The 14,015-nt window shown below is 54.0% G+C and overlaps 1 protein-coding gene across 2 annotated transcripts in view; it reads left to right on the plus strand.

Annotated features, from left to right (window-relative positions):
- The window catches only part of TBCD (tubulin folding cofactor D), a 177,329-nt gene that overhangs the window by 162,433 nt on the left and 881 nt on the right, over nucleotides 1-14,015 (plus strand). The window contains exons 34-38 of one of the 2 annotated variants that reach the window (XM_082861645.1): nucleotides 1,764-1,841; nucleotides 4,722-4,811; nucleotides 5,277-5,364; nucleotides 6,407-6,513; nucleotides 8,778-8,862. In XM_082861645.1, coding sequence (XP_082717771.1) covers nucleotides 1,764-1,841; nucleotides 4,722-4,811; nucleotides 5,277-5,364; nucleotides 6,407-6,513; nucleotides 8,778-8,862 — 448 coding nt within the window. Of the gene's footprint in view, nucleotides 1-1,763; nucleotides 1,842-4,721; nucleotides 4,812-5,276; nucleotides 5,365-6,406; nucleotides 6,514-8,777; nucleotides 14,012-14,015 lie in introns of those variants that run through there. The other variant, XM_082861644.1, reaches the window with a different exon arrangement.

Genomic DNA, 14,015 nt, shown 5'->3' on the forward strand with positions numbered 1-14,015 from the left:
TTGACTCATGTCAGCAACCGTAAAAACAGTCAAGACACTGAGCACATCTGTCACCCACAGTTGCCTCCTGCCCCTTCTAACCCCACCCCCCAGGGTCCCCCAGCGCCAAGGCAGCCACTGATCTTTCTGTCCCTGTAGCTTAGTTGGCGTTTTCTAGAACGTTAGGAGGGTGGGATCATGCAGTGTGCGCCCTGTTAGCGTCTGGCTTCTCGGATGCAGCGTGTTTCTTTCAGAGTCGCCCTTTTTAGTGCTGAGTTATGTTCTGTTGTGTGGGTACATCACAATTTGTCTGTTTACCTGTGGATAGGCACTGGGGTTGCTTCCAGGTTGAGGCAGCTGCAGGTGAAGCTGTGATGAACATTCATACACAAGCCTTCATGTGGAATTGTCTTTCCTCTGCTCTTGGGTGAATGCTAAGGAGTAGACTGGCTGGGGTCACAGGGCGGGTGAATATTTAAAACTGCCGGACTGTTTTCTGAAGTGGCTGCACCGTTTCCTGCTCACGGCCTCTGAGAGTTCTGGGGGCCCACGTCCTCACCGCGGCCGGCGTGGTCGGTCCTTTTCATTTCAGCCGATCCAAGGGGGTGTGGTTTCTCGTCGTGGCTGTAATTTGAGTTTCCCTCCTGGCTGAGGGTGCTGGGCACCTTCTCGGGCGCTTGCTGGCTGTCTGCACAGCCTCTTCGGTCAGGTATCTGTTCAGATTTTTGCCCATTTTTAAACTGGGTGCTTCTTTTTTACCTTGCTGCCGGGTTTTGAGATTTTCTTACACATACTGGACAGGTCCTTTGTGAGACGTGATTTGCAGATGTTTCCTCCCAGCCTCTAGCTTGTCTTCCACACTCTTAACAGTCTCTCTGTTAAGAACAAATATTTTACATCTTGGTAAACTTGTTTGTACTCTTGTTGTTCTATCGATTGTGTTTTCTGTGTCATATCTAAGAAATTTCTGCCTACTTCAAGGCTACAAAGACTTTCTCTTACGTTTTTCTCCTAGAAGTTTCATAGTTTGAGTGTTCCATTCAGACCTCAGGTCCGTTTGGGGTTGGTTTCTGTGTGACGCAAGCTACAGGTCCAGGTCTGTGTCCTGGTTTTGCCTGTGGACGCCCAGTTTCTCCACGTGTGGGAAAGACTGACCTTCCCACTGCGTTGCTTTGGCATCATTGTCAGAAATTGTGGGTGTGCAGCCCAGTTTGGGACTTTTCTCTTCCTTGATGTGTTTGCTTGTCTTCATACCAGGATCACACGGTTTTGATCACTTGAGCTTTGCCACAATAATTATTATTTTTTAAAATATTTATTTAGGCTGTGCCGGGTCTTTAGTTGTGGCCCCGTGGGATCTTTGTTGTGGCGTGCAGACTTCTCAGTTGTGGCATGCAAACTCTTAGTTGTGGCATGCATGCGGGATCTAGTTCCCCGACCAGGGATCGAACCCACCCTCCTGCATTGGGAGTGCGGAATCTTACCCACTGGACCACCAGGGAAGTCCCTGCCACAGTTATTTAAATTGAGCAGTATTGGCCCTCCAGCTTCGTCCTTTCTTCCTGTAGCTGTTTGGGCTCTTCTTCATCCTTTGTGTTTCCATATAAACTTTAGAATCGGCTTGTCATTTTCCGCACACATCCTGCCAGGATTTTGGTTGGGGTTGAGTTGACGGCCCCCCAGGGAGAGCCCTCGTCTCAGCAGCACTGAATTTCCCACGTGCCCAGGTCTTCCCTTCTGCTGGGTTCTGGTACCTGGCGTCTCACACATGTCTTCTCTCCCAGGGTGTCTGTGCCGCTGCTAAAGATGCTGGATCAGATGCTAGCCAACGGCTGCTTCGCCATCTTCACCACCGAGGAGAAGTGAGTGTTCAGAGAATAGCTGGTGAGATCCAGAAATCCAGCTTCTAGGAGATAGCTTTCTAGTACGTTCAGGGTCAGTTTTTATACACAGTGTAAGTGCCACCAGGAAGCATTGGCTGCTCCTACATGGGGGTGGGGCCCTGCTGCAGCCCTGCTGTCCAGGCGGGAAACAGCAGGTGAGGCGTCCCCTCTGACGGGGGCCTGCAGTCAGGGCAGTTACGGACGGCGGGCCCGACGGTGAATGGGGATCGCAGAGGGCCGTGGTGGTCACGGTGCTGGGATCTGGTGCAGGTGGAGAGCCCACCTCAGACAGGCCGGGTGGGTGTGGACGCAGGGAGTGGGTCTGAGAGGCCGCTTCCCTCCTCTGCCGTGTTCAGGGCCCCTCAGCTGCTGAGCACAGGTACACCGCAGCCGCTTCATCGGCCTCCCTGTTTGAGGCTCTGCTGCCTTGGTGGTGACAGTCGTTGTGTGTCATCTTTCTGTGGGTTCTTCCCCAGTCTGGGGCTGTGTCCTTGCACTGATCAGGGCTTGGGTGAATCCTTGGGGGCCCTCTTCCCTGCAAACCAAAAACTCAGGGTGGCACCAGGTTCTGCCCAGGTCCCCTCCGTGTCCCCTCCGCAGGCAGGAAGCTGGGCAGTTGCAGGCTCACCTCCTTTGCCTCCCAGGCCTCAGTGGTCACCATCCTTTGCAGCCTGCTGTCTAGTGAGTTTTGTTCACTTTTAGTTCTTCCAGGTGGGAGTGAGATCTGGTCCCTGTCGTTACGTCTTTGCTGAGATGCTCAAATGCTCTTTTAACTGAATAACATCAAAGGGTTTCCCCTTTAATTTGCCGATGGTACATCACAGCATGTTTCTTATACCTACTGTCAGAGCAACTTGTGCATTCACGGGATACGCCCCATGGTTGTGGGGTGTGATCCTTTTATACGTTGTATGACTGTGCTTACTAAATATTCTGTTTCAGATCTTAACCTATTTTCCTGGTTTGAAAATTTCAAAATAAAATGGTAGGAGAAAATAGTACCCCAAGTGTCAGGCTCACCTCCCGCAGCGGGGGGTCATGGGCACTCCAGCTGCTACTGCTGCTGGAGGGGAGTCTTGGGGTCCAGGAAAGGGGGTGCTGCTGTGCAGGAGACATGGGATCCGGGGAGCTGGAGAGAGCAGTGGGCCCCCGTGCATGCTGCCGAACACCACCAGTTGCAGATCAGTGTGGGTGTGAGGGGATGAGGCAGCCAAGGGTGACTGTGGGCTTCCTGGACTGGCCACTGGAAGGGGGCAGTTGTTCTCAGACAGGAAGGCTGGATGGAGTCGGTGTGGACCAGAGAGGCCTGGAGGTCCAGTTGGAAGGCTGTCCTAGCAGGTCAGGCTGCTGTAACAGAAATACCACAGCCCAGGCAGTTAAACACCAGAAACTCATTCCTCCCGATGCTGGAGGCTGAATGTCCGAGATCAGCACAGGGACGCGGTCTCGCTTTGTCTTCCCATGGCAGAAAGACCACCTCTGTGTCTCCTCTTTGCAGGGCACTGATCCCACTGTGGGTTCCATGTCATGTTCTAATCGCCTCCCAAGGCCCCACCTCCTAACACTCTCATGTTCCAGATTAGAGCTTCAACGTAGGAATCTCGGGGACACAAACATTCAGTTCATAGCAGAGATGTTTGGTTTAAGATGCTTGTTAGATCTCGTCCAGAGGAGATGGATCTTCCAGGCTGGAACTCGGTGGAATGTCCTCAGAAAATGGGTGGTATGTGGTCCCATGAGGCCACCAGGGGGTCAGGTGTAGACAGAAGCGCTGTGACAGAGCTGTAGGGGTGCCCCATCGTTAGGGAGACGGGGAGCAGAGGGGAAGCAGATCTACCAGGAAGAAGGTGAGGCGGAGGGGCAGTCACAGGGGTCGTCGATGATGTGTGCCGAGTGGTCACGTTGGCTGACGACAGGAGTGACCACGGCCTTCAGCGACCTGGTGGTCACTTGGTCCCTGACAGGCATTTCAGTGAGCTGTGGGGAGAAGCCGGTTGGATCAGGGAGGGGTGGGGCTGGCGGGTGGGCCGGCTGGGAGGACAGTGGTGCCACTGGGGGGCTGGGTCTCCTTTAGCCTGAGAAGACGGGAGAGTCTCCCTGGGACCACTTCTGGTCAGGCGAGCTGCTGTCACAGGCTGACCCTGAAATGGCCACCATGGGCGGCTGCTTTCTGCCTGCCTAGGGCGGGAGGCCTGTCCTGCGCCCTCATGCGGGAGTCTGGTGAGATAAGGCTCTGCCCCCAGCCATATCCCAGGTCACCTGGCCAGTGGACGGGAAGAGGGAGCGTGGGGCCACTCAGACCACTGTACTTCAGCCCTCGTCGTATGGCCAGAATTGGCCTGGGGCTGCGGCTCCGCAGGAGAGGAGCATGTTCATCTCACAGGGACTCACGCTGGTCGTGGCTCCTCGGCCAAGCAGAGCCGGGGAGGACGCCTCCAGTCCCTCCCTGACCCTCCAAGGACCTGGACCTGGAAGTGAGTGAGTGGGGCCTGGCCACGATTCGGTCGTCCTCTTTTGATCTTGGGTTGAGCCTGGCACTGACACGGCACACGTTGGCTGGGCTTGCAGCGGGGCTGAGTTCTGGGTGTTCCTGTTACGTCGAGGCCCCACCAGGGGTCAGCCTGCCCTCCTGTTGAGGGGCCGTGAGGCCGGGGAGGTGCCGCGGGGAAGGTGGTTTGTTGAGTACGCGAGACAGTGGGTGTCTGTCCCTGCTGCACTTGCAAAGGAGCCAGTTACATGCCCTGGTGTTGATGTGCCCTGGTGCATGTCCCCAGGGGCGAGGCTTCTCCTCCTGGGGGTGGCCGCCATCATCAGATGTTCCCTGGAAGCCCACCTCTGGGTCCTGTGCTTTCCTTCCAGCCACCCCTTCTGTGTGAAGCTGCTCGCGCTTTGTAAGGAGGAGATCAAGAAGTCCAAAGACGTCCAGAAACTGAGGTCCAGCATCGCGGTGTGAGTTCCAAGTAGCTCACTGAGGCGGTAGAGGGAGGGGCCGGCCCAGCGGCCGAGCGCGCGGGGGGCGGGGGCGTTCTGATGTCAGAGTGAGAGGCGGGTGGCCCTGGTCACGCCGACCGGTGTTCCTGGTGGAGCAGGTGGGCCCGGCCACAGCCTACCCACCCTCGGACCAGCCTCCCAGACGGGTGGGCGTCGGGTCAGGGAGTGTTGTCATAGAAAAAGCCCCGATTCCCCGACACGCTGGAGATCTAGATGCCCCCACCTGCGGGGAGAAAGTGGACGTGAACCCAGGGCTGCCTCCCCAGTGGAACAGCCCTGAGGCCTGGGGGTCACCATGGGCAGCACCTGGGGGGCCTCCCATCCCACGCAGACTGGCAGGCCCCCCAGTGAAGTGAAGGTGTGGGGTATCCAGGCAGCAGGCGCGGGCGGGGGTCAGCTCACCAGAGTGCGGGGTCCCCACAGGTTCTGTGGGCTGGTGCAGTTCCCCGGAGACGTGAGGAGGAAGGTCCTCCTGCAGCTCTTCCTCCTGCTCTGCCACCCTTTCCCCGTGGTGAGTGTCTGCAGCTCCAGGCCCCACTCGGGGCCGGCATCCTGGGCTGCACATTGGCGCCGGATCGGATGCTTCCTGGTGTTGGCACAAGCGGACCTTGATGGGGGGCGGGTCCTCATCAGGGTGGGCGGGGCATACTGTGCCTGTGGATGCGGCAGCTGCAGTGTGATGGTTGAGCCTGGCCCCTGGGGGCGAAGGGCCTGGGGCCAAATGTGCCCCTGGAGCCCCGGGGAGTGAGCCCAGGCGCCAGGGAAACGCCCAACGCTGGCTGGGACCCCTGCCCCCTGGGAACCTGGCTGCAGGTGCACCCAGGTGCCCTGCCATGGGGTGGGTGGGTGGGGAGTTTCAGCCCATTGGGGTCCTGCAGGCTCTGGCTCAGGGGCTCCTGGAAGGCGCCTACCCCACAGCCCCCACCCCAGGGTCGGGTTTCCCAGGAAGTCTCTTCTTTCCCTTTGGCAGAAGAAATGCTCTTCATATAACTCAAATGTGACACCTTCTTTAACAGCTAAAGTAACTTTAACTCTCATCTAGCACAGCTGATTTCAAAGTGGGGTCACTGGACGGCCCTCCCCCCACGATCAGAAATGCAGATTCTCAGGCCTTGACCTGCCAAACCAGGAGCTCTGGGGTTAGGCCTTGGGATTCCGAGAGCACCTGTTCCATGAAATAAGTCCCCCCCCAGGGACAGCTAGAAAAGAAAGCAGGTGAGAGGACTTCTCTGATAAGGTGCAGGTTTTTAATGAAGGATTTCAGTAAGAATGATGCTCCTCCTGATAAGGGCCTCTGGGGGACCACAGGGGAACGGGGGCGCCCCGGGCTGAGCGCATCTCATGGTCACTCATCGGTTGTGGCCACGGTCTCCTGAGCAGCGGTCCAAGGTCAGCTCCTCTTAACTGTCTGCCCGGCGAGCCTTTCCTGTTTTACTTGGACTCTGGGCCCCCGGGAGGTGCCTGGGCCCTGTCCCTGCTTCCGGGCAGAGTCCCGTCAGCTCTGCTCTCTGTCATGGGCCTTCCCCTCCCACCAACTTGCTCTGTCCCTCCAGATCCGGAAGAGCACAGCCAGCCAGGTGTATGAGATGGTGCTGACCTACGATGTGGTGGCTGCGGACATCCTAGATGAGGTCATGGCTGTGCTCAACTGCACGGCCTGGTGAGCATGGGCCCTTGCCCTCTTCCCGAGAGTGTGGCGGGTGCAGTGCCAAAGTGAGCGGGACGCCCAGAGCCTGTTTGTGGTCTCTCCCAAAACCCTCCAGAGCAAAGAGGGAAGACGGGCTCCAGCCCTCCGCCTCAGCTCTGGGTTTACGAGGAGGCAGTGGTGTCTGTAACCAATCTCTCCTCACCCACGTGTCCGCGTTTCTGTAGCACAGGCTCACTCCTTACACCCAAGAGGGGCTGGGCGGCCAGATGAGGGAGGAGGGGGATCTTCCTGGGGTGTTCAGGCTGGAAGATTTTCAAAGTAAAATTATTTTTTCCCAAATACAATTTTTGTAAGTGAAGAGGTGGGTTGTTCTGAGCACTGATTGGTTAGAGGCTGACTTCCTATTTCTCTGTGGTCGCTTTTCTGTTGATCACGTCACGGCTCTGGGTGCCGGTGGGCGCTGGTGCACCTGTTTCTGCGGTTTATTGGGGTTGAAGTCACTCGAGAATGGCAGCTCCTGCTCCCTGAACTGTGGTGTCAGAAATGCAGGGGAGTGTGTGGCGTGGCAGGCAGTTTCTCCCTCCTCGGGGACACGCCACGTGTGTCAGTTGTGGCCCCCTAGGAGCGGAAGGGTGTTGAGTGGCTGCAGCAGGAGCCCCCAGGCCCAGACTCGCTGCAGAGGAGAGCCGTCCACTGGCCTTTGTTCACTCTTGGTGGAAAAGGCCACATGTGGACACATTCAAAAATCAAACAGACGGAGGGAACCAGGAAGAATAAGTTGTCCTCCCTCCCACCCCAGACACCCACTTCCCTCCCAGACAGCCAGGGTCAGCCCTTGCTCCAGGTCGGGTCTCCAGGTTCGTTTTAGGCATAGTTTCCTGCCATCTCTGTTGGCTCCTCAACTCTGAGCTTGGGCGGCAGGTTTGAAAGAGGGGTGTTGAATGGGGGTGGAGGGGGCTGATGGGGAAGCAGGGGAAGGGGTAGCCCGTGAGCATGCGTCCAGCGGGCAACACCGAATGACGACAAACACGGGAGTGACGCTTGTCCCATTCCAGGCACTGTACACACTCACGTGCACACACACTCACAAACGTGCATATGCACATTCGGGCGCTCGCACATGCCCCTACAGGGTGACCACTCAGCCCCGTTTTGGACACAGGACCAAAGTTCAGAGGTTATTTAGGCAGCGGCCTTTTCAGGCACCAGTGATGAGGGTCCCCCAGGACTGGGTTCCGTCACTGGGGTCAGTGCATTCTGCTTACGCGGGAAAGGATGTACATAACCTACTCACATGCACTACCCTCAGAACAGTGATGTTCCTACAAGGGTTGAGCTCCGCACAGACCTCACATTGATGCAGCTTCCGTTCCTGGCCTGACGGCCCAGCTCCCCTGCTCGGACGTGAGCCACTGTGGCCTGAAGGACAGAAAAGGGCCTCTGGTTTTAGGGCTGTGTTAAGGTTTTCTAGGGAGATACTTGGCCTCGAGCAGGAGGGCATTCTGGTGAACATCTTGTGGGCGCCTCAGTGAAAATTCCAGAGCAGAAAACGTGGCCTCGGGAAATATGGATGCCTCCGCTCTGTGAGCAGCTGGGACGGGACACATTTTTCTGTTACGTTGTCAGCTTTAAAAGCACGGAGGCACGTTCTGCATCACACTCTAGGACAGGGAAGGGAGCATGACATGAAACCACCAACACCCAGTGGGTCCCAGAGTTCCCCTGAGTTCCCCACGCCTGCCTTTCTCCTCTCACAGTTCAGGGCGGGGTTAACCTTCCAGAGGATTTAAAGATAACTCATTTTTTCTTATTATAAAAGAAAAACATGCCCAGTTTTCTTTATGGTATTGCTGAATTTAATTTTTGTTTTTAATGAAAGTTATAAGTAAACAGCTTTCAAAGTCAAATAAAACTTAAAACCCATGGGATAAAATCTGTGCCGCTGTCTTAGCATTTCCTGTTGCCCGCCGCTGGGTTGGGCTGTTTGGGGGCCGAGTGCCCCTCACGGGGCTCCCTGTTTTGTGGGGCTCGTCCTCTGCAGTTTCCCAAGAAAGGGCTCAGGAGCAAAGCCTTGTGCAGGTGTCCTGCCCGAGCTAGGCTCGCCGGGGTGTACGTTCTGGAGTGAGGCGTCCTTTTCCCCTGATTCCTACCTAATCTAAGGTGCCTTGGGTTTTCTGCACACCCGGTAGGAAGTGTAGTGAGAGTTACAGATCTTGGCAGGTTTAACTGCAGGACTGTGCCTGCAGCTGATGCTGCTCCCCTCTTCTCCTCCCCAGGGATGCAGAGCTCCCGGTCGTGAGAGCCCAGCGGAACCGCCTGTGTGACCTCCTGGGCGTGCCCAGACCTCAGCTCGTCCCCAAGGTAACCACCTGTCCCCTCAGGCCACATGGGGGACCTGGGGCCCCTTCTTTTTCTTTTTTTTACAATTTAAAATAGACGCTATTTTAAAATATTTTTCTAGCTTTTTCAATATTTATTAATCAATAGAATTTTTAATATAACATCTAAAGTGTTTACTAATCATTATCCAAACAGTAGACCAAACTGAGTATTTAAGTGCTCCCACATCCTAGCTGCTATAAGTTTTTAAAAAATTTTTTTAATTTAATTTTTTAAATTGAAGTATAGTTGATTTACAGTGTTGTACCAATCTCTGCTGTACAGCAAAGTGACTCAATTATACACATACAGACATTCTTCTTTTCATATTCTTTTCCATTATGGTTTATCACAGGATATCGATTATAGTTCCCTGTGCTATACAGTAGGACCTTGTTGTTTATCCATCCTGTATATAATGGTTTGCATCTCTAATCCCAACGTCCCAGTTCTTCCCTCTCCCTTCCCACCCCGCAACCACAAGACTGTTCTCTATGTCCGTGAGTCTGTTTCTGTTTTGTAGATAGGTTCATTTGTGCCATATTTTAGATTCCACATATAAGTGATATCATATGGTATTTGTTTTCCTCTTTGACTTACTTCACTTAGTATGATAATCTCTAGTTGCATCCGTGTTGCTGCAGCTAGCATTATTTCGTTCTTTTTATGGCTGAGTAATATTCCATTGTATATAAACCACATCTTCTTTACCCATTCGTCTGTCACTGGACATTTTGGTTGTTTCCATGTCTTGGCTATTGTGAACAGTGCTGCTCTGAACACAGGGGTGCATGTATCTTTTTGAATTATAGTTTTGTCTGGGTATATGCCCAGGAGTGGGATTGCTGGATCATATGGTAATTCTATTTTTAGTTTTCTGAGGAACCTCCACACTGTTTTCTATAGTGGCTGCAGCAACTTACATTCCCACCAACAGTGTAAAAGGGTTCCCTTTTCTCCACACCCTCTCCAGCATTTGTTATTTGTAGACTTTTTAATGAAGTCCATTCTGACTGGTGTGAGGTGGTACCTCATTGTAGGTTTGATTTGCATTTCTCTAATAATTAGTGATGTTGAGCATTTTTTCATGTGCCTGTTGGCCATCTGTATGTCTTCTTTGGAGAAATGTCTATTAAGATTTTCTGCCCATTTTCTGATTGGGTTTTTTGTTGTTGAGTTGTATGAGCTGTGTGTGTTTTGGAGATTAAGCCCTTGTCTGTTGCATCATTTACAAATATTTTCTCCCATTCCATAGGTTGTCTTTTCAGTTTTTTTTTTATGGTTTCCTTTGCTGCGCAAAAGCTTGTAATTTGATTAGGTACCATTTGTTTATTTTTTTTTTTATTTGTTGCCTTGGGAGACTGACCTAAGAAACCATTGGTACAATTTATGTCAGAGAATGTTTTGCCTATCCTCTCTTCTAGGAGTTTTACGGTGTCGTGTCTTATGTTTAAGTCTTTAAACCATTCTGAGTTTGTTTTTGTGTATGGTGTGAGCCTGTGCTCCAACTTCACTGATTTCCCCGGGGCCCCTTCTTTGCGAGGCCTCCAAATGCAGCTCCAACAAGCTCCTTCCTTGAATTCCAGGGTCTAGAACATTCCAGGCCATGCTGCCTGCCTCGCTTTCCATGTCACGGTCCACGTAGGGCTTTCAGGGCCCCAGGGAGGCGGCCCTGGCAGGGCCGTGGGACGGGAGCAGAGCTGAGGCCTCCACTCTCCTCTCCCACCTGCCCCCAACCTCACCCTGCAAGCCAGACTGTGTGCCCATTGCCAGCTCCTCCCCGTGGGCTGAGCCTGGGGGCACCCCAAGCGATGGGGCAGTGTTTCTGCTGCTGCTCCCGCTTGCCCTGTCCCCCGCCCCGCCCCCGCCAGCACGCTCTCTCCGGCCAGGCACGTCTCACGTGTGTCCTGTGGAGCACGGCACCCAGGACCAGTCCTCTGCCGAGCGCCCTGGCCTCTCTCACCCTCAGAGCAGCATAGCAGCCTTCCGCCGTGTCGGTTGCCCCCAGGACACCCATCCCACTTGGGACTTTGTCACCTCCAGGGCCGCCCAGGGCCGGCTGGTGTCTGCTGAAGTTGCCGTCCTCCACGGCAAGTGTGGTGTGTGCGTTGTAGCTGCGGTTTTCTGAGCTCGAGGGCCACAAGCTGTTCTTGCAGGTTGTGGGAGACTTGAGACTTTTTGTGTTTTGTGTGTTCTTGGCAGAGAATCAGAATTCGGTCTGTTGTCAGTCTGTGGGTCCTGCAGGAGCTGGAGTGGGTCGCAGCAACACGGACTGTGGTCCTGGCGAGTGGGCGTGCCCTCCTCCTGTTCCCATCAGCTGTGTCCCTCTGGCCTTGGGTTTGAACCCTGGCTCTGGAGAGGCTGTTTCAGAGCTTCCTGTTGAGGAAGGACGTCCGGGCAGAAGTGCATGGCGGTTGTAGTGCGTGGTTCTAGGTCTCCACGCACCCAGGTGCCTGCCCTGAACACCCCCCGACGTGAGCCTCAGGCTGCGGGGGTCACCGGTTCCCATTTCCGGTGGACTCACCTGGCAGAGGACTCACGGTGGGAAATGCTGACAAGCAGATTCCAAAGTGACGGGTGCTCCCTGGCAACGTGTGTGCTTAGCGCCACTGTGGCAGCTCCAGGATGTAGGCCCCCTGGTTTCCCTGGTGATGGAAGTGTGACCACCTTTTCTGAGATCTGAGCCATTCGGACATTGTCTTTCGTCATGTGTCAGATCTTTCATGTTCTCTCCGGGTTGTCCGTCTTTTTATACTTTGTCTTCAGGGACCTTGTTCTGGACGCACGTCCTGCCAATGTCCTCTCCTCCAGGGATGGCCTTCTTGTCCTTAGACCTAACGTGGTCCTGTTTGGGGTATCTTGATCTCCTCCAGGTTGACATTCTCTGTTTCTTTCTAAAAGCTTTACTGTTTTACCTTTTACGTTTGGACTCACGATCTAGCTGACCCAGCTCCCTTCTCGCTACGTCGTGTCGTCAGGCCACACATGTGGCTCTACTCTTGGACTGTCTGTTCTCTGGGTCTCTCTGTCCATCCGTGAGCCAGCGCAGCCTGTCCTACAGATACAGAGGTAGGTCTCAGTCCTAGAGATTCAGGGTTTAGGTCTCACGGTGGGTCACAGTGCCCAGTTGTCTCAATCCTGTGGTCCTTTTTTCTCCATGATTGTCTTCTCTTCCTGGCCACTGGGTTCCCACCCCACCTGTAGAATCAACTTGTCAGTTTGTGCTTCAGGAGTTCGGCCGAGGTTGCCTGCAGCCTGAAGGTCGATTTGGTGAGAAGTCATGTCTCTGCTCTGAGTCTTCTGACCATGAACATGGTGTGTCCATGCATGGACCCCCTCAGTGTTTTATGGTTTTTGGAGCAGAGATGTTGCACATCTTTCTGTAATTGTCCCACGGTTCTTGGATATTCTTTTTTTTTTTTTTCATTTTTGTTTCTCTTTGCCTTTCAGTTTGGGAAGTTTCTGTTGACCTGTCTTCAAGTTCACTGATTGTTTCCTTGGCCACATCTGGTCTTAGGACAAGCCCATCCGAGGCATCCGTTTCAGTTACAGTGTTTCTGGTCTCCAGCGCTTCCACCGCTGCTTACATTGTCTGTCCCTGCATGGTGCCACTTTGTCCACTAGGGTCCTTGGCGTATTAATCACAGCTGTTTCAAATTCCTGGTCTGATAGTTCCGACGTCTCTGCCATTTCTGAGTCTGGTGCTTACATTTGCACTGTCTCTTCAGACTGCTTTTTCTTGCCTCTTGTTGTATTTTGTACTTTTTTGTTGAAGGCAGCCTTGTTGGGGGAACAGGAGCTAAGTAACCAGAGCACAGGGTGTTTGCTGCAGCAGCAGGTCCCAGGCAGAGCCCCTCCCGGTTCTTGTTCTCATCCTCAGGGAAACCACAGAGGGGCTGAAGTCCCTTTGTCTTGTGTTAATAGAGCCACAGCGCAGTTTTTGATCAGTGTTTACGTAGTTTATCTTTTTTAATCATTTCACTTTCAATTTCTGTGTTCCTACGTTTAAATGTGTTTCTTATGAACAGTAGATAGGCCTCATCTCTTTTTAATCCAGTTTAACCGTTTTTGGTAATTGGAGTGTTTTGTCCACTTACATTTAATGTGTGAGTTTGGATTTGCTGGGTTTGTTTGCCATCTTTCCATTTTCTGTTCAACCCTGTTTGTTTCTTTGCTCCTTTCTTGTCTTTGTTTGGATTGGTTAACGACTTTTTTTTTTTTGCGGTACGCGGGCCTCTCACTGCCGTGGCCTCTCCCGCTGCGGAGCACAGGCTCCAGACGCGCAGGCTCAGCGGCCATGGCTCACGGGCCCAGCCGCTCCGTGGCATGTGGGATCTTCCCGGACCGGGGCACGAACCCGCGTCCACTGCATCGGCAGGCGGACCCTCAACCACTGTGCCACCAGGGAAGCCCGGTTAACGACATTTTTACCGTTTCACTTCCCTTTCTGTTAACTTCCTGCAGTTTTCCTGCTGTTTGTTAGTGACTGCCCATCAGGACAGCATTCCTTCCCCACGTACGGCAGTCAGGACGGGCGGCACCGGGCGGAGGGCTCTGGCTGCGGTGCCCTTCCTTCCCAGGGCCCAGATGGTCATGGCCTGCCTTCCGTTCAGCCGCCTCTCTCTTCATTGTCCTTCAGTTCTTCACTGTGCTCTTAACTCTCTGTTCTCCTTGTGGCTAAGTTATTTCTTAGGTGATGTCTTTTTCCCCCTTTCCTCCCCCCCGATCATGCTGTACTAGTGTCTGCCTTGCCTGGCCCTTCTCTGGGGCCCCTACAGGACCCCCTCAGATGCGGGCTGAGGGCAGCTCCGGTCGGCCCCCAGGTGACACTGTAGGTGACAGGGATGGCAGGCCAAGTGTCAACTCTCCCCTCTCCTTGTGTGACGGCCACACACAACACTGGCTTCCTAAGGAAACGTGCTTTCTACATTAGGAAAATGTCGCACAGATGGATGAAGTTGCGGGAACAGTATAGTCACCCTCCCCACCTGCTTGCTGCCCAGAGGTTATGTTGGCAACGGGGCTCCTGGCACGTTCGGGGAAGCGGCACAGATGCAGTTTCCTGCAGGAAGCGTGACCCAGGGGGGGCTGGGGAGACGGCGCTGACCGGCCTGACCCTGTCATATGTCCTCCGC

Source organism: Leucopleurus acutus (assembly GCF_964270905.1).
Source record: "Leucopleurus acutus genome assembly, chromosome: 19".
Classification (NCBI taxonomy): Eukaryota; Metazoa; Chordata; class Mammalia; order Artiodactyla; family Delphinidae; genus Leucopleurus; species Leucopleurus acutus.